A 25,215-nucleotide genomic window follows, 5' to 3' on the forward strand; every position below is an offset into this window, starting at 1 on the left:
GCTCCTGAGGGAGCGGGCTGGGGCTGCCGAGGCACTGCTGCGCTCACTGGAGGCGGTGGAGGGTGTCCCCTGCAGCCCTGAGGGAGGCGGGGGCAGAGGCTGCTCCCTCGCGGAGAGCCCGAAGGGCACAGCAGCCGCGCTGCCGTTCCGTGCGGCGGGGCAGGGAAAGGGAGGAGATAGAGGAGAAGAAGGAGGAGGAGGAGGAAGAGGCGGGCGGAGGAGGCCGCGTTCCGCCCCTCCCCTCAGGGCGGCCCGAGCAAAACCGACCCCGACGGCGGCGTCGCTCCCGCCCCTTCCCGCTGCTGCGATGTCGCTGCTCCGCGGGCCGCGGCCCCGCACCGCCGGCAAGAAGGGCCCCAGAAAGCCGGCGGCGGCTAGGCGGGACTGGGATGTAAGTGATCCCCGCTGCCGGGCGGCCTCCGCTGGGAAAAAGGCCTGGGAGGGTCCGTGCCCACGGCTGGGGGAGCCTCCGCCCTCCGTAGGGGCTGTGCAAGACCCCGGGTTGTGTGTGGGTTCGGGCGGGCAGACACGCCGTGTGCGAGGGGGACACGGCCCCTCTGGTTTCCTTGTCCTGGTAGAAGTCAGGCCCCCTGCATCTCCTGGGAGAGGAGCGCTCAGGTTTGGTGGAGCTGTCGTTTTTGGTGGCTGCCTCGCCGAGGGTGGAACGCTGCAGTGCCATAAAAGTGCACAGCAGTACCGTGTTAGGCTAATTATACTGCAATTTAAAAGTTGTTTGGGTTGTCTTTTTTTGAAATAAAACTTTTTTTAAAAAAAGTTTGCCCTCAGTCGCGGTTTTTGACGTGTTCCTTGGTTCCTGTTCGCAGAGTACCGTCCACGATTTGACAGTGCACCGTGCAACTCCTGAGGATATTGTAAGTTTAATAGCAGTCACTGCTCTGTCCCTGTGGCAAGAACATTTAGCTGGTTGTCTGACATAAAAAGCGCTTACCATGCTCACGGGGATATTTTCTGCCAATGTTTAATCTCTCTTTCAAACTTCTGAAGATGTTGGATCTTTAGTGCTAGTTTTTGTTTATGAACATCCCCAGGTCTGGCAGTTGGTGTTTTTCAGTTTCTTGTTCCCACTGCGAAGTAGTAGCCACAGTGTTTATTTCAATCAATTGCATGCCATCATAAGAGGTAAATACATAGTAATACATACATATATACATGAAAGGTCAGTGGATTAGTTGAAGGCCTTATCTCTGCTGGGAAGGACTGAAATACGTGTTTTATCTGAGGAGCCTCTCTAATTCTGAAAATACTCAAATTTCATTTAAACAATATAAGAGAATTTCTTTATATTGAATGATCTGTTTATTGCAAAGTATGTGAATTCTTTGCAATAAATAGATCATGTGTGTTAATGTTTATTTAATGGCATTGTATTTAAATGTGTGTTTGCATTTTCTTGATAGCATTACTTATGAGGATGGAAGAGGTAGTATGAGCTATTATTATAAGTTTTGACAGGTTTGTCAGGACAGATGGTCATGGGAGCAGAGAAAGACTTGATTTTACAAATGTTTGGCTTAATAGCTTCTAGAGACTTTAGCAAGCACTTCGCACATTTAATTTCTTAAATTTGTATTTAATTTTTCTTTATACATAATTGTTAGAAGAAGGGAGACACTATGTGTGCTGACTGACAGTGTTAAATCAGGAAAATACAGTATGTCTTTTCATGCACCTTACAGGTGCTAGTGTTTGGGTTTTGCCTCCCTTTACAGCTGAGAAAACTATTGCTGAGTCAATGGTGTAGGGCAGACAGAAATTGAGGCTTTCCCCATTCACCTTTGGAGCTGCTTTAAATGTGGCTGGTACTGATGGCATTTTACACTTGTTTATGAGGTTGTCATTGGCACTACTGTGAAGTTAACATAAATAATGTTCGGTGCATGAAAAAATCAAGAAGAACTTGTTAGCTTTGCCCTGGAAATTTTGCTTAAGATTGATTCTTGGAATTATTTCTTTCATGTTTCTGTAGCTCCGTCGCCGTGAAATACACAAATCAAAAAACAAAGCACTGGCACATCTGGAACTCCAGGAGAAAGCACTGAACAGAAAATGGAAGAAGCAAAAGCAGCTGGATGCGGATTCATTGGAGAAAAGGAAATTGGCTCTGATGCGTGAGGTAAGAGCTAAATTTGCACTTGAAGCCTGCTGCAGGTGATCTGCCGCACTACTGGAAAACTGTTCTTGCACGTGGAAGCCACAGTTGCTCCTCTTGTGGGATAGCTTGATTTCACATGTGCATATGCTCTGTCTGCTGCATGTATGCAGTGATTGGAGTGAACTGTCTGACAAACCAGCTGTTGCAGAATTGCACATTTGACCCAGGTTGTCTGGCTGTGCCCTCTGTAATTCTGTAAGCCTCTCTTCATCTGAACAGGAACTGTTTGCAGAGTTCAACTGTTGGAAAAAGTATGTGTATTCTTTGGGTTCTTATTGTCAGCTTGCCTTTTCTTCCTCATGTCTAACGTTTTTTCTTTGACGCAAACATAAACATTTCTCTTGTCAGGGAGGTACACTGCTTATTTAAACAGAGAAAGTGTGGTGTCAAGAGGGCTGAAAAGTTGAGGCAAGATGTTGTTAAGGGAGAAAAATTGACACAACAAAGATGGATGAGCTATGGCTGACAAGCTTGTCACCTGAGGATTGAAAAGCTTGTTCTCTTAGCATTCTAAAGCACTCTGACTGTAAATATATTATTGAATTTGCTTTCGAGTATTGAACTGTAGCAATAAACCTAAGCCTAGTTAACAGAGAGAGTAGCTGTCACTGAATAGTGGTGGTAGATCTCCTTTTTCATGTGGCAGGTCACTCCTTGCCATGTGTTGTGAAAACTAATCTGAAAATTAGCTGTCAGACCTCTGTACTCGAACAGACTGTGAATTGTTCCTGCTGGTAAAGAATGATCATGAGCAATGTTCACTTAGAAGTCAAAATAAACATGATCTGGTAGATCTGTAAATGTGCAGTGGACTAACCATCGCAAACTTAATTGTTATGTCTTTTGTAATTTTTCAGAAGTCTCTTTCTGATCTCTGAGAACATTCAAGCAAATGGAGAATGAAAAAAAAAAAAAAAAAAAAGCAAGTTGGAGAAACAAGTGGAAGTACTTAGAATTAAAAATCACCACCTAGTTTTTTATTTGTCCCCTGTTTCTCTGCAGTCACGGTAGAATTTTTGTGTTATGGGTGTCTTGCTAATCAAGCCTCAGATTTGGACTTTTGTTACTTTGGTACTTTTCTGCCATACATTTTTCAGCAGAGTATTCAGAAAGCACTGTGAACCTCTAGATGACTTTCCCTAATGCAGCCTAGTTTCAATAATACTTCTGTGCAGAAATAAGTTATGTGTCACAAAAGGCAGATTAGACCATGTTTTCTAAGATTTTGCTGGACTACCTATTATGTGACATCATTCTTTTGCAGATGTGAAACTCATGTTTAGGAAATAGTCTTCTATATTTGTTTATGTTTCTAATGAATATGCACAAATCTCAATTCCTTCTGAGTGGTTTTTCCCTTTATAGTTTAGAGATTACTTTATTCAGTTTACTCTGTGTCTACTTCTGAATCTTTTAAAAGGAAGACAAAAGGAAATGATGCCAGGCAAGATGAAACAGATCTGGCTGTTGCTGTTTCAAACACTGCCGTCTTGTGTGTAAAGAAAAAGAAAACAGATAGGGGAGAGTTAACATTTTCACCTCTCCCTAACTTAAATCTTGTTAATTGCTTAACAACTCTGTTGTTAAGAGAAACTGTGGAGACTCTGTGTCTCCCAGTAGAGCACAACCACTGAGAACTGTTTCCTTGTCTCTGTTACCTTGGTGATCTTTTTCTTTTAGTGCTGTGAGTCTAACTTTCTAAGCCTCTTGGATCCTGCTCATCTGCAAAGGACTCAGAGACAAAAGCTAAGAAGGTGCTGCTGCCATTAGAGTAGTTTCTCATGTAGTTGTGTATTGAACAGAAAGACGTTACAAGAGTTATAAAATGGATAAACAAAGTTTTGATATTTTGGGGATTTGTCTGCCTAAAAATCAGAATGAAAAGATAATATGAGCTCACTCTGAAACTTAGGACTGTGAATATGTAGGTACCACACTGATTGGTCCTGTAACAACTTATTTTTAAAATAATGTTAATGCATGGCACCAAAGAGTAGAGGTAAATGGATTATGGTAGTGGAGAGATTTTAGGATGAGTCCGGTTAATTTTGCTTTGATAAAAATCTGAAAGATGAGGGAAGGTGATTTTTAATGAAAGTTGTGGGTGATACTAAACTGGGACAAGGCACACTGCTTAGTGAATTCTTCCAGGGCATATAAAAGGGCCTAAAGGGGCTACAAGATGATACCACTTTTTTTTTCTCATCACAAGCAAAAGTGAGCTAATCTACCTTGGGAGCAATGCTCTAAAAATGTTCATAACGTGTTCAGCAGGAGGGTAGAGCTTAGGAACCTGCTGATGCCTAAAAAGATCTAGTGAGGAGGATAAAAACAAACTAATCAGGATAATTTTTGTCTGATTATACACATCACTCCAATTTTAATTGCTTGCAGGAAATGAGTCATAAACGTTTTTCCTTTTTTTCTTTCTGTATTTTTTTCTTTTGCTGATCTGGTATAATAACTTTATCTAAAAACCTGCTTTGTTTTGATGTCAGATGGCTACATGGAAAGACTAGATTTAGTTTGTATCAGATGGGAAAATTGAATAGTGGTCTAGAAAAGGAGATACGTGAAGTGCTTGAAAGATGAATATTCACTGATTTGCTAAATTATTATGAAAAGTCTAATTTACTGCAGTGTAATGCAAGTGTGCTGGTTTTGCATTTGCAAGCTCAAAAGACTAGAAAAACATGGAAACTCAGATATGTAGGGAAACTTTGTGACATAAGCAAGCATGTAGTAAAATAGGGGGTTGAGGAGAAATAAGAGAAATGCTATTGCCTGGAATTTTTTGCATGAGGCTAAATGTAAGCCAGCAAACTTACCAATGGACACTGAAAAGAACTCTGAGATAACAGCATAGAGTACTGTGAAGCCATTTCAGAACAATTTCTTATGATTCCTGGATGAGCAAAACTTGTCAGTCAATTTTCAAATTTTGAGTAGGAGGGCATACATGAGTCTTTTCTGTGTGGTCTTCTAAAGTATTCATAGTGTCTGGATCAGTTTGATGAACGATGATGAAGCAAGGTCACATATTTCTCCTCTCAGGTGTTTAAGAATACCTACCTTCTCCCCAGGTTGCAGGATATAATTTTGCTAGTTTTCAATTTCCTGCTTTTGAATGAAGCCAGGAGTCAGTGAGGAGCTTTAAATTGTGTTCTGCTCATAAAGTCCCATCCCCAGTCAGCTCCAATTGGCTCATGGTAGCTGGATGCCTCTTGCTTTGCATTCCAAGGCATCCTTCCTTAGGAGGCATCTCTTGTGATGGACTTGAAATACTAGAGAGAGAATTTGAATACAGAAGCTGTATCTTCTGGAGATTCCCAGAATGTCTTTGATGCCAGATGTAGTCAGCTGTGTTTACCTCTACTGGAACTTTTGGTGGTATATGGCTTAATTTTTAGGTAGGATTTTCAGGAGGCAAGACTGAGTGGAACAAGTCTGCCTGAATTAGTTTGAATCTCATCAAATAGTACATGTTTTGGATGTCAGATGTAGGTAAGTATTCTATGACTTAACATTGAGATCAAATGATTTGAGGATGCGGGTTTTTTTAATTGCTAGATAAGTCATTGTTTTGATGAGCATGTCATAAATACCCAGCTTCTTGTGTCAGGCTGGGAGGAGAAGAGGGAGTGAAAGGATTTGTTCTAAAGAGAGTCAGTGCTGATGGGGGCCTCAGAAGTAATAACTGTTTAATTTTTCAGAAAAACTATGAATTCTATTTAGTCAGAATGAAGTATGGTGTTCTGATCCGTCTTATTTCGGATCTAATTGCACAATACCAGCTTCGCAAACATTTTCATGTTGCTGTTCTCTTGGTAACTATTTAGAGGAACAATACCAGAAAAAAAAGGTTCAGTCTGCTCAGTGTAAAGTTTGCTTATACACTGTACTTTCAGATTCTGTCTGATCAGTACCATTTGCAAGATGTATTGGAACGATCTGGTCAGGTTATGGCTGTGGCAAAAGACTTGCTTGAGGATGCTCCTCGCACACGAACAGGTAGAACATCTCATCTATATGTGGTAGCACATTTAAGATTATCTCCTTCCTTTCCATGAATAGTCTTGCTTTGAAAAGAGTTCTTTTTAACTGCTTTCATCTCATTGTCTAACACAGTATGACTGATCCTGTTCATGTTGGATGAAACACAGGTGAGGCTATCTCCTCCAGTGGCAGGGGAGAGTGACTGATGGCTGGTTATTCCACTGCATTGGACCACTGTGGAATTTCACATAACTGCAGACAAGCTGTTTGAGCTGCTGCAGTGGTTCTGATTCTCATTGCTGTATGAGCTAACTGTGCTCTTGGATATGGCTGAAGATTTATCACCAATTCCTGAATGGTGATCTTTTCCTTTTCTTAAATTGTCTTGTGGATCCTTGTACTGCTAGAAGGCAGGACTGGCTGTGTATGAAATCTTAAACCTTGGGGTTTTTCTCTGTTGGCTGCCATTCTCTCTCGTTCCTAGTGAGTGTTTGATCCTGCAAGCTGCTTCTGCACAAGTGTATTTATGCAGTGGGAAAGACAAAAGCTGGGTATGTGTCTCAGTGTATTAAATTAGCCCTATGGTTGGTCTTTGGTTGTTGTTTAAAGTGTCATCCCTGTGACCCTTTTTTTTTTTTTTTGTGAAGTACAGGAGCTTGATTTTCAGTACAAAGTGCTGCAACATAAGTACAGACCAAGCCCTCTGTGTTCTTCCCTGTGTTAATTCCTCTAGGTATTCCTAATGTAACAATGGCTCCTAACTGTGACCTAGAATCATCTCAAGGACCCATTGTACAAAAAAGTCATCCTCCCAGTCAGCTTTCTACCCTTAGTGAATCTGTCATGGATTTCCAGGTAATGTGTATTTTATTCCATGCATGCATTTCCTGTGGCTTTTTTGTTTGTACAAAATAAGACTATTCAAAGATAAGAGCTTCCAAGCAGAACTAAATTGGTTTTTGTTGATAACATTCATAGAATACAAGGTTAAACAGAGGTGAGACTTTTGTGACTTTTTGTGAGACTTCTGTGAGACTCTGGGAATTGTGATTTTTTTATTTAACCCTTGGATATGAGAAACAGACATCATTATGTCTTGTAGAAGCTCTCTCACGTTAGCATGCCCTCCCTTTTAAGTTCTGGAATTCTCAGGAAGAGTACAATGTCTTTACTCTTTACAATGTCCAAGAGAAGAACTTCTGTGTCACTTTACTAATAGCTGCATTTCAGAATATGTCTCTGATTTACCAATTAATGTCTGCATATATGGGGACACACATCCTTTTGTATCCCAGTTCACTCCACAGCCTTGATGACTCCTACAAGTTAAATTTTTAATATTTTGCATTTATTCAGATTCATTGTAGACAATTTTTAAATTGTTGGAAATTTAATTTAGTTTGCCTTTGTGCTCTGCTTTCTTTTAATAACATGTTGTACCAGGAATGCTCCCTGGGATTTGAGGACAGGCATGTGATGCTCCCAGAAAACTTCACTCTGATGAGGACCAAACAGGCTGTTGGGAGCAGCAATGATGGTGTCATATTCCCATGGTTCTCTACTCCCATTTCCTACTATCGTGCACAAATATCTGTAATCTGAGTTGTGGTACTTCTGTGTTAGGTATTTTGGTGTGGCATTTGTTCTTCAGTTTTTATAATATGAGGAGTGAACTGCAGCACCTTTGTAAGCTGCAGGATAAGCTGAAATTTTAAAAAGAAACACGTACTGATTGCCAAGCTTCTGTGAATTCTTATGTGCCTATGAAAATCACAGTTAAAGGAAATCTGGTGAAACCTGCCCTGAAGCTCAGAGTCCTGGTAGTTTGAGGAACCCTAATTCCAAATTTTGTTGTTTGTATTTAGCTATAAATGTAATATGTAGGATTGTATTATGTTCTGGTTGCATTTTACACAGAGATGATAAATGTAATTTTGCAGGTCTCATTATGAAGTTGTTTAGCTTGTAATGTCAAATGACTGAAATTTTACAAATGATATGGATTCAAGTTGCTTTTCCATATTTTGCCTGCTGTATTTCTGTTTTTGGTACAGCCTTAACAGCTTTCATTTTATCCTCTAGTTTGCATGGGTTTTCATATTTAATATAAATCATACAAAGAAAGTATTAGTTATTGAATTAGTCACTTGCTGTGTTATTTTCAGAGACAATTGTCATTATTAATATTTCTTAGGTATTAAAGTCCCCCAGAACTTCCTACAAAGGGGTGTGGATTTGGGTTTTTTTTCTGTGTAGTATTTTTATTTTAAGTATGTTTTGGAGGGGAGGACTAAAACAATTGTGTGGGTTTTTTTTTCTTGAAACAATTCCATTAAATTGGTCTCTTAACTTCTTCTGAATTCTGTTTTGTTTTCTTTGTTATCTCTTGAAAAGGTTCTTAATGAAGAGGAGGAGGAAGCATTATCAGAAGATGGACACCATGACGTTTTGGGTTTCAAATCCAGCATCAATTCTGACAGGTCAGTACAAATACATCCATTCAGGTTTCCACCTGCTTGGCACTGGAAACAGGTGGGAGTTTAAAGGGTGTTGAATGGGTATAGTTAAGTTAGTTCTTCTGTTTCCCTTTGCCCTCCTTTCCTGATCTTGGAATTCCAGGGAAAGGCCTTTTTTAGCATTGAGACTGGGAATGAAAGTGAGCAGGGAATTCACCTGAACAATTGCAGATAATTTTAGGAGCTCTTTCAACACAGATAATTTGGAATCATGCCCTTGTCCTGTTATAATTCACTGTTATTCATGTCTTGAATGTAGGCTGCTTCGGTTGTTGAGAGAAGAAAATTCCTTGGTGAATTCTCAGTTGTGGGTTGAAAATGATATGAGAAAAACCGCCTTACCACAGAAGTCAAATATGCCTTGCACTCCCACAGCTGTTTCTCCTTCATTGGATCAGTCAGGTGGGATTTGCCAAATCACAGCAAGGTTGTTGGGTTGTTCATAGGATCCTGTCTGGCGTTGCTTTTCTGGGTGGGGGTGAGAGAAATGAATGCTAATTTGGCTCAGATGTATGTCCAGACTAAAAAAAAAGCTCTTCTAATAAAATTACTCTAGAACCTTATACTATTAAGAACATACCTGAAATATTTCACATGTGCTTTTTTTGTTTGTGTTTAAATCAGCCCTCAATGCTACCAGTGTGATCAAGAGAACCCATTCAAGACTTCGGAATGAAGATGAAGAAGAGTCTGTAGACTCTGGTGACAGTGTGAGACAAGTGCTGAACCCAAACTCAAGGAAGCAAAAACAAACTGCAGCAAAGAGTTTAGTACTTTTAAAAATAAAATAACCTTTGTCCAAGGTCCTTAATGTCATAAGAAAATGTGGATGGGAGGGGATCATTGTGGGCCTAATACCAAAATTTGATGAGGGGGTCCTTGATTCTTGAGCTTGGCTTGTGTATTTCCCCTGTGTTCTGCACCTTCATTGGCAAAGCCAAGTCTGTAGGAATCTGGGAACCATAAGAACAGTACTTTGATGATGCCCATTACCATGCTGGTCATGGAGTTCTCTCCTTTTGCAGGGTTTTTCTAGTTCTGATCCAGCTTTGTCTTCTGTGCTGTACAGATTAAGGATGCATTTCAGTCCCCATATTCTACATGTTTGTATGAGGGGACTGACATCAGGTACAAGCTGTAGCATGAAAGGAGAGTTGCTTACTGAGTATGAGAAAGTAGCTGATGTTTTTCATAAGTAAACTATTCCCATGCATTTAAATGGAAAGAAGAAAAGCACAAACAGTGTATCCAAGATAAAAGCACCAAACAGTTGTGCTTGAGAGGTACAATTGTGGCAGCAAAAAATGTGGTTTTTGAGGATCTGAAAATAGCTGGAATGGCTGGGGGATGTTCTTTGATGGTCTGTTTCATCTTATGGCAAGAGAGGGCATTTCCTTTGATTTACTTCAATAAACAATGCAATTTCGTTGCTACTGTGAAGATCTCTATACAAGTTGAAATTCCAATGACCCATTTTTTTCTTCCCCTTCAGTGAAAAGAAAGCAAGCTGCACAGAACTCTGCAAGACAGAAGAGAGATGATTCTCCAACTAATTTAATCCAGACTAACCTTCAAAGGGACAACAAATCCGGTCTAGATGTTCTCAACCACATGATCCAGGAAGTAGAGCATGAACTGGAGGAATATGAGCGATGTACAGGACGTGAGGTCCAAAAAAAAGAGAGAAGTGAAGGCCTGTCTGGGTTTACTCTGTCACTGGTGAACGCCCTCTGTCGTTTGATGCGCTACCTCAAAGAGGTGAGAGACTTAGAACTGCTCCTGGAAAGTGAATGAAAAAGGGTGTAAAGTTATTTTACAGATGTGAACTTTGGTCTTTTCTGGCTTCAAATCATTTTACATTGAACTCTGATTATCATTGCTTATTTGCTAGGTTTGCATGCAATTAGGAGGTAAAACTTGTGGTTTGTCAGGAGCTGGTTAGTAATTGGTATCCCTTGGAATGAAAATGGAAGAGTTGACTGCAGTGAAAGTCTGTCAGTGTCTAAGAGTAGAAAACAGCAATTGAAATAATTTTAAATTTGTTCTTTACATGTACTCAGAGTTGTAGCAGGGTAATAAGTACAGCATTGTTTACAAATTCATTTTCTCCTTTGCCTTACAAAGGTGATGCTGTTGTCACCAGAGCAGTGGACTCAAATCCCCTATTTTCCTTGAGGGATTCCTTAGTCCTCTTTTACTATCCGTAACAGAAACTTTACCTTAAGCAAGAATTCCCTGACATTCTCGCTGTAGCAGTGTAGAGCTGGGAATTAATGGAATTCCATAAAGACAACCTGTGTGTCACATAGAAGCTTTTGTTAAAAAAGAAAAGGGAAAAAAGAGGGCATTTTAGTTCATCTGTATCCCAGAACTATCAAGAAGCAGCAATGCCTCACAGATTCATTTGGTCTATGTGACATTTTAAACCAGATTATGACAGTTCCTGCGCTCTTAATAGGTGCAGCAGAATATATTATCTAAATGCTAATGCTCTATTTCATAGCAAAGGTAATAAATCTCTGATGAGGTAATAATGAATGAGATAATAATGAGTGTGGAACTGTCTTACTTTGGTTCCTTTTCAGAATGTATAATAATTGAAAGGGGAGAACTTATTTTAAAATTCTATTTTTTTTTTCTTACCAGATGTGTAATAACTTGATCCTTGTATTACTCTGTATTTAATCTATATTAAAGAATTTACTTTGATTAAGTCCAGGAAGTAAATAGTAAATAATCAATCCAAGAGTGAAAAGCAACTGCTTTCAAAAGGTGAACTTCAGCTGAGAAAGTCTTACGTGTTAAAACACAGTTATTAATGCTTATTAAATGCTTATTATTTGTTATTAAAACAAAGTTATTAATGTTTGGTCTTTGTTAAATTGTAATACCAAAGCAGGGAATTAAATTTGGTTCTTTTGCAGTTCTAAGAAAAGATATTAGATTTTCAGTAGAATGTTTTCTGCTTATTAGGAATACATCAATTTAATAGCATCCAGTTTGTGTTATAGATGTAACTGCAGTTATAATCCTGTTCAGATTGTCTTTAATTTTTCTATAGAAATTATTTATTCCTGAGCCTCAGACTTCTTCCAAATCTACTCCCATATTTTTTGTGTTACCATTCCATCCTTCTAGAAGTTGATTATTGCTCGCAGAATTATATGCCACACTCATAAATTTACTACCTAATTCTCAAGCAGCAATATGGAGAAGTCACTCAAGCTGTGTAATGTGGTTAATTGTATTCAGGCTTGCTTGAGGTAGATACTGCATTCATAATCTGAAGTGACCTTTCTCCTTTTCAGGGAGGTTTAATTACAATTAGAATTTGCTGGGAAGAAGCCCAACTTTTCTTGAGTGTTTCATAAAACCTGGTCCCTGTGATGCCAGACATAAATCAAGCACTTTGTGTGCACCATCTGTCTTGGCTAGCCAACAGAGTTAGCAGAATTCCAATGCCTCAATTATAACTGGCAATGCTTTTTAAGAAAATTACTTGGAAGGGAATATTTAGAAAGCCCCTGATTTTAGTTAAACAGTCAGTCTTCATGAGGTTTCAAAGCTTTTAGAGAGATTCCGTTTCTCTCCTTCCAGTTCTGCTGCAGAAAATTGGAAGGATTGCAATAAAGGGCATTGCCTGATTTATTCTCAAAATTGTATCTAAAAAGTAGAAAAAGAAACCTGAATTCAGGAATCTTCCATGAAAGTGTTTTGATTAAATTATTAACAAACCAACACTTATAAGAAGGAAGCAGTGAATAGAGTAGAGGCTGAAAAGGAGGAAAAGAAACTTCTGAAGTGTTTTGCAAAACCATATGAAATTCTTAAAGGGCAGTGGATAAATCTGACTTGGTTTCTAAACTAATTTTTAGATCACCTTCCAAATGTTAGAATTAATAATTCCCTCATCACTCCCATTCTGCTAAGAAAGCTGTTTCTTTGCCAGACCCACATGACAGAAAGAGTGTGAGCATATTCCCTGAATCTGTTGCTGCTCTGTTCTCCCTATCTGCTGCATGTTCTGGTGCAGTGTTAAAGCTCATGTAATTAGAGCCACACCTGGCAGTGGGCTGGGATGGAAACAGTACTTTCAGGGTATATCAGACTGGAATCCTACCTGGGGATAGGAATGGATGTTAATCCTGATGTTTTCCCTATGCATAAATGTAAGACAGAGCCACTTGGAAGCTTTTCCTCCAAGACTAGGTTAGTGCAGTGTAGGATTAGTAGATACAGTAGCTCATCCAGATAATCTAAGGCATCATAAGCTTCATCACTGCTACCAGGGTAGAAGTGCTTTTTTTGTGCTGTCTTTGATTTCTGAAAGGAGAGGACCTTTTTTTTTTAATCCATTTTCTGAGCCAGCATGCTTCACTTGGATCAATAAAAGAAACCTGTTCTCTCTAGCTGGAAGGGAAACAGAAAATGGATGGTTTGCCTCTCATATACATAAGGGAGGTGTATCTGCCTTTGTGTTTAGTGACAGTATCTGTGAGCTAGTCTCAAAAATATTAATTTATTCATTCATTTCATGTGGATGAAGAACTGTTTGGTCATCATGATTTTGAAGCCCTCTAGAATTTTTTCTCTCTGATGGAAAACATTAGAAAGCAAGTAGTTTCTCCTTTACTTAGTCAATTTTGTCTTCATTAATGAATTAGGGAAACTAAAGATTAGTCACAAGTAGCATGGGATACTGACAAGCATCAGCACACCTGGAATTATTTGATTCCTGCATGAAAATTCAGTGACTTAAGAGACTGTATCTGTGCAGAGAGAAAATGCTTTTAGTTACATCCTGTAAAAGCTGTAAAGGCAGAAGAGCAAGGATGTCTAGGATTCCCTATGGTTTCCTGGAGGAACAAAGATAAACAGTAAGCTCTCTGACAGTTCTCAAGGCCAGACAATTGGATTTTGTCATGAAAGTAATGAAGTTTAACAATAGTAGGAAGAGCTGTTACATTATGATGTCATAATGACTCATTCCTGTTTTCAAATATGAGTCTCTATTGGTTTATAGTAAGTTTTCAATTATTTTCTCCCTCTTTAGACTGAAATGCAGCTACATGAGAAAGATATGATGAGGCAGCAGCAGGAGAAGATGTTGAATGAACACAGAGAACTGATTGATGCTCTGACTGCTGAAGTTCTTCAAGTAAGGGAAGAAAATGTTACTATGCAGGTACTGAGTCCTCCTTACTCTTTACCCATCAGGATTATGTGTTGGAATTCTGTGTTCTGATGCAAATATGGGCCGAGATGCATTGTCTTATGTTCTGGATATTTTAACCATAAACAGAAAATTACAAAATTGATTCAAGAGTGTGAGAATTACACTAGCAGGTATGGGTATGAAATGTTTGGAAAGCTGTTCGTTTATCTTTATTTAACTTCAAAGCCCTAGAAAGTGCTGGTTCTGTGAAACTGAGCTTTACTTTTTCCATATAAAATTGTAGGCATCTTCCTTCACACTTCTATACTGTTGCAATGAGTAGATGTAATACTACATTTTCCTTTTTTTAGTTTGCAGTGGAGGTAGATTTGATCAATGGCTACATTTGGGAATGGTGCAATTAAGAAACCTTAGAGAGGAAGTGATGTCATGAATAAGAAAAGGCAAAACTAATGATTTATAAACAAGAAACACGGAGACAATAATATTTAATCCTCACTGGAATCCTACACAATCATGCAGAAGTATTAAGAGGCTAAATTTATTCTCAGGACTGCTTACAGTATATAATTTTCTAATCTATTGATAGAACATAAACTTGTGTAATTCTGTGTATGGTTTTTTTTCCTCCTTTAGAAGAAGCTTCAGCAGTACATGACAGTAACAGATCAAAAGCTGATGTGTCTCATACAAGCATTTAAAGGCCTCCCTTTGGTAGAACCTGAAAGAGAACAAAGTCCAAAACATTTTGGAACTGAAAGCAGAGGCCCAGCAAACAGCCAAGGTGCGTACAATAAATGTGAAGCATGAAAAGACCTTAAACTAAGAGTTCTTAGTTTATCCCTGGAGTGGAAAATCTGGTATTTAATAGATGTCTGTTTGCACAGATACCTCTTGCATGAGCACCAATGTCACTTCTGTAAATTCACGAGCCATGGGTTCTGCTGGGAGTACAAGCAAAGCAGGAGAGTAGCCTTGCCCCATTAAGATGGCTTCCAAAGTCAGTTCCATTCTGAGGGTCATAAAAAAACCCCAGAAACCCGAAGAAGTCAAACCCAACAGAATCAAGATCTCAGCTTCCTGTTGCTGAGCAGCCGGGCAGTCTGAGATTGGATCTTCCATAAGTCGCTGGAGGTCGCTGCTGGCCAAAACAGCAGCAGCTGAGGCCGGGAACCAGCCAGTCAGGGAGGTCACTTGGTGTTCCTGACTGTGTGTGGGAGAGTGCCCAGCTGAGTGATGTGTGACGAGGAGATAGGCTACGCCAGTAGATTGGTGGCCAGAGTAACCAAACATGATTCACCTTGGCCTGTTAACCACCTTTCACCACTGAGTTTTCTCCCAGTGTCTTTCCTGGCCAGTTGTTTAAATGCATTGCTTTTGCTCCCAAGGTCAGTAATTTCTTGTGAATCCCAAGATTTCTCAGTTGCTTGTATTCCATAGTAAAATCTTGGTTTTGTGAATCTTTCTTTTAGGTAAAAGCTTTCATCCTGGAAGAAGTTTCTTCTTGGGAAGAAGCCACATACTAGATCCTTTATTTTGTAATTAACCTAGGCCTTGTAAAAGCAAGCAATAGGAAGCCACCCCCTAAAATATAAAATCCAAACAGTCAGAAGAGCACCCCTCAAAAAAACCCCAACCTAACACCCAAACTTTCACATTCAACAGTTCTGCAGCACTAGAATGTTCAAATCTTTCCTTGCTTTCCTTAGTTAAGTGGAGAAAAATAACTACTTTTTCCTTTTTTTTTTTTTTTTTTTTTTTTACTAAAGAGATGTCTCATTTAAATTAAATGATAATAAGATCAGCAGAGCTCAAAAAAGCCTTGAATTATTTTCTAAAGCATTGTTGCCCTCAAATTTATAATATTGGGGATTGGGACAAGTGCAAAAGTCTGATTTTCTCAAGAGAACTTTACCAAACACAGCTCAAATACCTGTTCAAGTCATGTATCTGTAAGTCTTGTGCATGAGCTACAAACAGATCTCCTACTACTGTCCTGAAATTGTGAGGCTATGTGTAAAAGTTATTCTTGTTCTTATGGCCAGTAAAAATTTATAATTTGGTTGCGTGAAAGAATTTTGTACCTGAGTATCAAAAGAAAGGTAGGAGTGTGCGTGGAACATACTCTAGTCTGTCTTTTCAGGTATCTGAACATAAGAGTTGTTCCTGATATATCTTCCTACATTGCTATTTCACTGTAAGTAATTTTTGTTCCTTTGTTTTGTTCATTTTTTAAACTTTTATCCCTGTTTTGTCTTTTTCTGTAGAAAAACCTGAGTTGACCTACTCTGAGCCCAGGACTGATGTGGGCAATAGGGAAAATGTGCTAAAATTTCCACAGGAGGAACTTCCTTTCACGCTTTGCCCAGGGCCAGGTGTCTCAGGTGATGTGAGACCAGGTAGAAGCTTTCCAGCTCACATCTTCCAGCCAGCTGTGCTGTTGTCCCCACCACAACAGAAGAGCAATCAGGAATTGTCTTCCCTCCAGAACGGTGAGATCTCTCTGACTGCAGTAAACTTAGGAGTCTGTGTTTTGTGTCACTGTTTCAATCTCACACTACCTCTGAAGATGTATTTTCCATGGAAAACTTTTAATCTGTATGCCTAGACATATTGGCCCTATAGCTGGAATATCCTACTGCTGCACCCAGATACACATTTCCTTTGTTACTATGGCTGTTGCTAGACAGCCCTTACACTTCCTGTTTTCCATCTCCTGGCAGCAGTCCTGTCAGTGGCAGTGCAGATTGACATTTTTATTCTGTACTCATTTTGATTGTCATATCTGTGTGATTGCTGAAGTTCTTTGTCGATGACCTGCAGCACATCATTTCAGATTTCCATCTGCTGATGGTGTAATCCAGCCTCCTTCACCTTTAATGGTGGAACCACTGAAGCCTGGAACTTCCTTGTTTCTGCAATGCATGTTGCAGACACACCAGGATGTCTGTAGGCTGTGAGCTCCTGCTTTGAGCCTGTCTTCCCAGCAAAGGGGTTTTTGGAAGTTGTGGGAGTCAGGTTCCCGTTGGGTTTCATTTAATACACAGGAAATGATTGAGGAAATTTTGGGTGAAATTATGTGGTGCCAGATAACCAGGTAGCTCAGTCTTGTCTCAGTATCCATAGGCTTTACGAGTTTTTTTACGTTGGTATCTCAGTTATGGTTCATGGGAGGAAGAAAGTCCATCAGTGTGATTAGGGAATGTGTTTCTCATTTACCTTTACTGAAGTGAGTAGAAGCACTCTGTGATTGTAAAACTGAGCCGTTTCCTGCTGCAATTGTCACTGTAAGCACATGCATCCCACTGGACCTGCCAGGGCCCTGAATAACACCCTTGTGGAGAGGCAGATAATTACATCTGTGGCCAGATGGATGGTGGCTGACAAGAGGGAAGAGTCCAGGAGTGGATTTTGGGGTTTATATCTTTTTTCTTCCCTTTCAGCTGTGTTTGGTAAGCCTTTTCCAAGTCAGAAAAATAACCAAAAGTCCTTTTGCTTTTTAAGGAGCTTGCTGGGCAATTGGAAGTTTATATCTAATTCAGCCACTTGGTGGGCTGCTGTGCCTACCATGGAGGTACATAAACAGCATGGAGGAAATGAAGTAAAGGTCTTGTTCTACAAAGAGCAGTGTCTGGTTTCAGTCCCACTGAGAACTGTCAGATACCTTCTGACATTTGAAACAACAATTTGTATTGAAGAACTGTATTCCAAGATTTCTCTGAAATATATTGTTACTTTCTTAAGATTGATGCTAAATGGCCCAACAAATATTAAACTTCATGAATGTTTCTTTATGCTCAAAGATTCATAAAACACAGTATAAATTTTTAAGTGTTCATCTCTGCTCAAGAGGCAAAAACTAAAGCTTGTGAAGGAATGGGCTATTTGGTATATGAAGCATAGAAAATCTGGTTTTGGTCACAAAAGTCAAGTTGGACTTAGCAAGTAGCAGCAGACAGTGGTGTAACTGTAGTCATGTCTCTGTGGTGTGTTATCTCTTTGCTGATGATGACCACATGACTGAAAAATACATGATGAAAAATACATGACTACTTTTGTTGGCCACAGTGCTTCCTCTTTAGGGGTTAAGTAGTTAGTTTGTTATCATGCCAAAAGTCTTGTAGTTTTTTTTGTTGTTTTAGTATCCTAAAAGTTTTGTTAATAGCCCAATATAAATACCAGAACTGAAACAAAAACTTAGGTTATCAGGTAGGGTAACTGAATTTTGGAAAATGGAAGACTAACTAAGAAATAGTATTTCATCTGTCAGCTAAGAAATTCAAAACAATTTCTCTTTGTGACTTCTCTGTCAATCTCTAATTAAATAATTTGAATGGAAGACTGTCTGCAATAGGAAATACACACCTGGTGAGTTCTTACAGCAGGATATTGCATAAAGTGGTTTTGGTCAATACCATAACACCATTCAGGCTAGGTGTTAAAGTTCAAATTCTTGCTTGATTTTTAGTAAAGTAACCCGATGCAATAAAGTCACTGTTAGTCTCCTCAGTGAAGATCACGTGTCACTGTCCTTACTGTTCCTTTATCTCATGTTTGCAGTTTTTGCAGCCATTTCCCAGTCTACTGAAAGAGAGCCATGCAAAGAAAGGAGCATGCCTTCCTCCCTGAGGACACAGAGCACAACTGAGGAAAACTGCCCCATCTCTCGGAGGCAACCAATTCCTCCTGCAGACAAAGACTTGGAGGGTTCCCACAAGAAAATCGATCTGTCCTGCCCAGGTGACGCTGGGAAAAACAGTACAGCTGAAGAGTTCCTTCAAAATGGTGATCTGCTGGGACAGATAGCTGAGCTCACACGGCAGAATGCTCTAATTAAAGCTCAGCTGAGCAAATTCAGAGGTGTCCCTGGAGACAAAAGTGATTGTCTACATCAGCCAGACCTGACACAAAATCCTAGTCCAGACTCTTCACAAGGACAGGTCAGAATTTAACAGAAGAGGAAGGCTGGATCTCCTTTCTGCTGATCTGCTTTCCCATTGTTTACTGGTGCTTTTTTCGTCTTTCATGTTGTCAGTTATTATTTGTTTGCTTGGAGACTTGTGATGTTTATTATTATTCCACAAGCAGATCAGCAGTGGTTTCTCATATTGGGCCTATGTTGTATGTGGGTTCTGAAGAGTGTGCAGCACATTTATAAGGTTATGCTGCAAAATGAGGTGGTGTTGCAACATGATCCAAGCTCTTGTAGTTTGGGTACTATTAGCAGTGAAAGCACTGCACCAACCCACAGCTTCTTGTCAAGCTTGTAAAATGCATATTTAAAGCCATGTCATACATCTCTTCTGCTGCTTGGACCCAAAAGCAGATGAGATTCAAGTGAGTGGAAGTATATGTTTTGCAAATGTTTGATCATAGTGTATGTGCTTGTTGGGTCTCTTCTGTTAAAACCCCAAAGGTATTGGGAAAAAAGAGACCTTGAAGGCTTCAGTTTAAGTGGAAAAAAAAACTAATCTGCAACTAAGCAATTACTCAGTGGGATCAGTGAGGTTAATGTCACAAAAACATCCCTGCCCTTGCTGTTGTCTTTTGTTCTATCACAGTGGCTGATTGACTGTTAAATTAAGGATCCTGAAGATTTTTAATTTCTTCATTTAAATGTAGGCTGAGAGTGTTGTCACTTTCTCCATTGGGTTATGTTGTTTAACATTTAGTCATTTGGTTGTCCAAGGTGATGCAAACCCTTAGTAAGTGTTGTTTTTGTGGAAGCAGTTATTGAGAGGGAGGGCAAAAGGTCCAAGGAAAAAAAACTGGCTTAAAGATGAGTTCCAGGACACTTCTGCTACAAACCTGCTTTTGCTTCCCACACCCTCCTGAATATATGTCTTCCTGATTAAGTATATTCTTAATTTTACTTAATTGCTGGGTGTTTATTGGTTTTGGTTTGCTGGTTTTTTTGGGTTTTTGATTTTGGTGGGGACAGGGGTGGAGATAGGAAAAAACCCATTCTCAAATTATGTGGACAACAGCTGTATTTTTCCTATGTGAGGGAAGACCAGTATAAAATATTGTAATGTTTAGTCAGTTGAGGACTAAGATACAGGATGCTGAAAGGGCCAAAATCAGATTTTTCACAGAAGTTCTACATAATTATACTCACTTTCAGTTTGAAAACTAAATGCATAGAAGTACTTGAAATATATTGTATGCCCTCCTTGAGGGTGAAAATTGCAAATTTTTCAATGGAAGTAATTATCCCATTATCCAAGTAGAGTCATCTGACGGTATCACGATGCTTGGAGGAAAGAATAGCAGAGCTGAATCGTCAGAGTACAGAAGCACGGGATAAACTATTGCAGTTGATAGACCAGCAGAAATCAGCTGTTGCTGACATGGTCCCTCCAGTGCTGTCCACTGTTCCAACCCCATCCCTGAATTACACTGGTAAGTACCCAGCTTCAGGAGAAACAAAAACTAGTAAGACAGTGGTTTATTCCTTTGGAGAGTCCTTATGTTTGATCAGTGTTTGTGGTCAGCAGTACACTTGCTGTTAATGATTGTGTGGTACAAACACTTCTTTCTTCAGAGAGCTGAAAAGGTATCAGCTAAACCTCTGCTAAAGTTATCTTCTAAGTAATTAGTCTGCTGCAAGTACTGTGCTTCATGTTAAGCCTGTTCTTTGCTATGCTCTTGTCTGAAGAACAGATCCTACATTTGGGCATTAGTAGGAACTTCTTCACAGAAAGGGTGGTCAGGCCTTGGAATGGACTGCACAGGGAGGTGGTGGAGTCAGCATCCCTAGAGGTTCTTAAGACTGAGGCACACAGTGCCTTGGTGGTGTTCAAAACTTGGAGTCAATGATCTCAGATGTCCTTTTCAAGACATAATTGATTCTGTGATAGTCACTGGTGGGCAGCACTGGGCTTTTTAATCAGTCCTATATTGTGCAGAATCTTGGGTGAAAAAGGCTAAAGTATTTACATCAGGCTTCTAAAAGCTCATGGCAGAGTGGTCATCCTAATCTCAACCACATTTTAGTTTTTGTCTTTTGGCTACTCTTTCCATCAGACTTGCTCAGTTCCTTAGTTCCATCAGTCTTGCTCAGTTACTGCCTGTGCTAATAGAAGGGAATAACTGGATCTTCCAGTCATGTAAAGAGGTAAATTAGCTTAGGGAATATTCTTTCTGGTTCAAGATTCATCGATTAGCTGCCATATGTAACTATAAAAAAATTACTTTGCAGGAGGTCTGAGCTGCTTAATATTTTCATGGAGTCATTGTCATTACAAGCAGAACTGCATGTGACCATGTACACATGCTCTGTCTGGGACACCTGTCCTTTCCCCTTGTGAAACCACCAACCACCCAGGATATATAAAGAAGGAAGGACTTGGAGAGAGGAAGGAGGGGGAGGAGGGAGCAGTGTGTGGATATTTGCATACAAGTGCCTATGGAATGACTCATGGGTTGGGTCATGACACTTTCGGTGCTTGTTTAGCTGTTGTAATGTAAATTCAGCATGGTAAGCAAAATCTTAAAGAAACAGAGGTGAGAGATCAGAAATCTCTAAGCCTCTAGTTGTCAAAAACCACAAAAAATTTAACCGTGGAAGAATCATTCTATATATGTGAGCATTGTCTGTAGTTGCTCTGAGTCTCTGCTTTCATTGTCAGTCATTTTCAGAAAGTGGGTGTGAGGTTGATGTTTAACCTGGCATTTTATTTCTGGTCTGTATATTCTGTGCAGTTGTGAAGAGGTTGTGATGCCTCTGAAAAAAATGGTAAAACAAAATGAATGTTGTGCAATGTTGCTGTGTTCTCATCAGAATCAAGCAATTATTTATTGCCTAGAAAATTCAAGGACAGTTGAAGTGTCTGTTCCCGTAGCAGTGGCTGTGGACAGCTCCAAGGATGACAGTATTCCCCATGCGAGTATGACCAGTATAAGAAGGTAAAAGTTCACTTTTTTTTCACTTTTCACCTTTACTATTTCATTTCTGTACTATCTTAATTACCCATGCAGCAGAAATTGAACACAGTGGAGAAACTGCTATGTGGTTTTTTGGTTTTGTGGATTTTCCCTGACTTTGTCACATTAAACTCTGCAAGTGGGACAAAGGTCTAATAGCTTTTTCATAAATTCCTCTGTTTGTATTTAAAATATCTGCAATCTGACACAAGACAGATGACATGTGTTTTTAAGATTGCTGATGAGGGGCTCTAACTCAGGATCAGAGATAATATTCTAGTAGTCATTTCAATTTTTCACTTTTTCAATCTTATTTTGAATATTTCTAGGTCTGTAGGAGACTCCAGCAAACCTTTTTCAGCTTTAAGTGCCACGTCAGAAAGTGCCAAATTAACTTCTGTCAGCCAAAGACCAAAGGTGAGAGTGAAAAATCTTCAGCCAGAAAATTTTAATATGTTGTCGTAAAAGGGAAAAGATTATCATAAGATGGATGAAGGGAGGAGAGTTCTGTCCTGTTCTAAATATCCCAGGGCTATTATTAATCAGTTTGTGCCGGGTTGGATTACAGACAATTGGTAAGAAGAGGCCTGAGAACCAGTGACATTCATTATTTTCTGCCACAGTGTTGTTTATAAGTAACCCTTTTCTGCTGTGGCATCTTTGTGTGTTAGGACTGGAAACCTTTGGAAGTCTTTCCTGGTGGCTCCAGAGAATCTCAAGTCATCATTATGATGGTGGACTCACAGTCAAAAGGCAGGCAAGCTCTTACCTAGCTGTTGCACAAGTCAGTTGCTGAAGGATGAATAAATCCAAATGTAAAGAGAAAGCCCCAGTCTAGGTTGCTGACTCCTGATGTGCAAAGAAAAGGGAAGTCTGCAGTGAGATGCTTTCACAGGGAACTCTGCAGTGGTACAGTCTTATAAACCAGTCATAAGAGCTGTTTATAGGCTTGAAAGCAATCATGAGGACATATTAATAACCTGTTTCTAGGTGTCCAAAATAACCTAAATAAGGACTGATAAAGAGAACAGAGTTAGGGTCCAGGACTTGCTATCCTGACAGCAAACTATACATCCTTAGAAGGGAAATTTGAAATTAAGGTAGATGTGGCTTGGTAGGTGGTGTGACTCCCTCCATGGTGCCAATGGCAGACAGCCCTAACACACAAGTCTGTGGAAATTAACTGCATATGAATCTCAATTGGTTTCTTCTTTTACAGGTAGAAAAGCAGAAAGAAGAAGGATGGTTTGCATTGTCAATGCATGTTATGTAAAGGAAGCTGAGCTCAAGTCCTGTATTTTTAAAATATTTTTTAATGAACTACAAATAAATCACAATCTCTCCCTACAGATGTACAGTTTAACTGTGAAGTGTTTTCATGTCAGTGCCATTAGTATGTAAAGGTCCACATGCTTATTGTATTTGTGCCCTACAGAGCACTCTAGGAAGCCCTGGGAATGAGTTTCTGAGCTGGACACACTGCTGTGATCTTACACCTTTTCACCAAAAAATACCCTTCATCAGGTGGGAAACTCAGGCTGCTGCAGCTTTACAAGTGAGCACCTTGATACCTCTGTTAGGTATGCTGAAGGCAGGAGGTTTTGGAAATTGCCTGTGAAACTTTCTGGAGCATTGATATGGGAATAAAATATCAGGAAGAACTGAGTTGAGGGAAGGGTACCTGTGTTGAAAAGGAGCCTGGAGATTAGGAAGCCAGTCTGTTTCTGGTCGATAAAGATTTGCATCAGAAAGGATTTGTTCCTTCTGTGGTTTACAGTTGCTCCCAAAAGTTGTGTTTTCTGTGCAGTTAACATGTTAGAGATTGCATCTGGAGGATTGCTTTTCAAAAATCTCATTTAATATTTTTATAGTAAATATGAAGTGACTATTTGGAGTTGAAATCAGAATCTTTGCATGCTGTGTACTAAGGTATATGCTCTTTGATAAAACAGAAAACTGATAACATTCACGTATTAAGCTGGTGTGCTGTGTGTTAATGTAATATTCTAATGACCATGGGTCTTATATTTGTTTTATTTTACTTTTTAAAGTAGTCATTATTTTATTACTAATAATTACCTAATTTTAAGACTGAGGAAATGCTTTGTTATCTGTTCCTTATCTCGTAGTAAACCCTGCCAAAAGCATTTATGATGGAGATCTAGAAAATGAAAATAATTTGCAATTTCCCATCACCTCCTCCACAGCCTGTGACTTCCTGTGGTTCAGGCTGGGGTCACACACTGCTCTGTGGCTAGAAGTCAGCTGCCCCTGGGATGTCATGGAAGAGTGTTTGCTGGAATACTGAAGGCTAGTAAAGCTCAAGGCAGTGTCTGAGAAACTGCTAGTGTGGGAAGTTTTATGGGGGGGTTGGTTTTTTGTCTATTCTACACCAAGAAACAAACTGTTGCTAAAATTTGACTCAACAACTTGGGCTTTGCTGTCTGATAAGCAGACTGGCCTGTACCTGTCTGAAACAAAATGCTGACTTTCATGAGACTTACATCTACTCCTGCAGGGAGGTAGTCTTCCTGCACACCTGTTGCAGGCAATCAGATTTTATATTTCTTTGTGTGCACATCTGTCCATAAAAGTATGCTTGGTCTCACCTCCTACTGACCACAAGTCTCATCTGAGTGAATCCCTGCTCTCAGTGCCCTGCAGCAAGGCTGAGTTTTTGTCCCTAGCTGTATCTCAGTGAAATACCCAGCTGTAATATCCTTCTGTCTGGTGGTCCCAGCAGTGAAGGGAAAGAAGAAAAAACAACTCCATTTGTCTTCACAGCGTCAGTATTAAATGGGCACAGCACCAAGCCTGACAGAGTTCAAGCAGTGATTGGACAATACTCTCAGATACATGGTGTGGTTCTTAGGACTGTCCTGTGCAGGGCCAGGAGCTGGAATTCAGTGATCCTTGTGGGTCTCTTGCGATGCTGAGTATCCAATGATTCTATGATCTTTTGCATGTAGAAACTTAAAGCTTTTCAGATCACTTCCTTCTCTCAAATGTGAAGGGAAGCTAAAAAAGATTAATAGCCTGACATCACAAAGAACTTGCTTCCTTAGAAAAACCTCCTTGGAAAAAATTCAGTTTCATCTCCCCTTCAGAAAATATGGGTGGGATTCAGGAGAGATTAAAAAGAATATATATAGCAGCAGAAATTTGAAAGTGGCAGCAGGTGGCTGGAAAACTGCAGGGAGGAGGGGAAAGCAGGAATGTCTGGTCAGAAGCCAGAACAAGGGCAAGTCTGCACAAAGCTGGTGTCGCTGGGTGGTTTGGCTGCAGCTGCTTTGCTCTTCAGAGAGCTGCTGCCAGCTGAAAGGGATAATGCTTGACCACTTCAAACTCCCTGTTTCCTGTTGCAAATCTGAGGAGAAGAGAGATCTGCACATCTCTTTTGCTGCTTTCTTTCTGTGTTTCAAGTATTA

The 25,215-nt window shown here is 39.8% G+C and overlaps 1 protein-coding gene across 5 annotated transcripts; it reads left to right on the forward strand.

Moving 5' to 3' along the window:
* The first annotated feature begins 247 nt into the window (after positions 1-247).
* SPICE1 (spindle and centriole associated protein 1) lies at positions 248-23,764 on the forward strand. Of its 5 annotated transcripts, XM_015627145.3 has the most exons (17): positions 250-391; positions 825-872; positions 1,988-2,134; positions 6,082-6,184; positions 6,903-7,024; positions 8,564-8,649; positions 8,945-9,087; positions 9,310-9,450; positions 10,178-10,443; positions 13,739-13,870; positions 14,498-14,645; positions 16,129-16,353; positions 18,422-18,801; positions 20,092-20,263; positions 21,670-21,769; positions 22,117-22,204; positions 23,007-23,764. In XM_015627145.3, exons 1-17 carry the CDS (start codon positions 308-310, stop codon positions 23,058-23,060), a joined length of 2,439 nt encoding a protein of 812 aa, XP_015482631.1. In that variant the 5' UTR covers positions 250-307; the 3' UTR covers positions 23,061-23,764. The 5 variants fall into 5 exon arrangements, 3 of the variants coding, with proteins under 3 accessions (XP_015482631.1, XP_015482644.1, XP_015482649.1); XR_001521527.3 differs by lacking the exon at positions 23,007-23,764 and having other exon boundaries at positions 248-391; positions 20,089-20,263; XR_001521524.3 differs by lacking the exon at positions 23,007-23,764 and having other exon boundaries at positions 249-391; positions 21,645-21,769.
* The last annotated feature ends 1,451 nt before the right edge of the window (positions 23,765-25,215 follow it).

Source organism: Parus major, chromosome 1, assembly GCF_001522545.3.
Source record: "Parus major isolate Abel chromosome 1, Parus_major1.1, whole genome shotgun sequence".
In the NCBI taxonomy this organism is placed as follows: Eukaryota; Metazoa; Chordata; class Aves; order Passeriformes; family Paridae; genus Parus; species Parus major.

Bases quoted from the DNA above. Each gene is read 5' to 3' on its own strand.
- SPICE1 (XM_015627145.3), top strand. From the start codon at position 308: ATGTCGCTGCTCCGCGGGCCGCGGCCCCGCACCGCCGGCAAGAAGGGC. The intron at 9,451-10,177 runs GTTTAGTACTTT...CTTCCCCTTCAG, and splicing joins AAAACAAACTGCAGCAAAGA to TGAAAAGAAAGCAAGCTGCA. The intron at 16,354-18,421 runs GTGAGATCTCTC...TCATGTTTGCAG, and splicing joins ATTGTCTTCCCTCCAGAACG to TTTTTGCAGCCATTTCCCAG.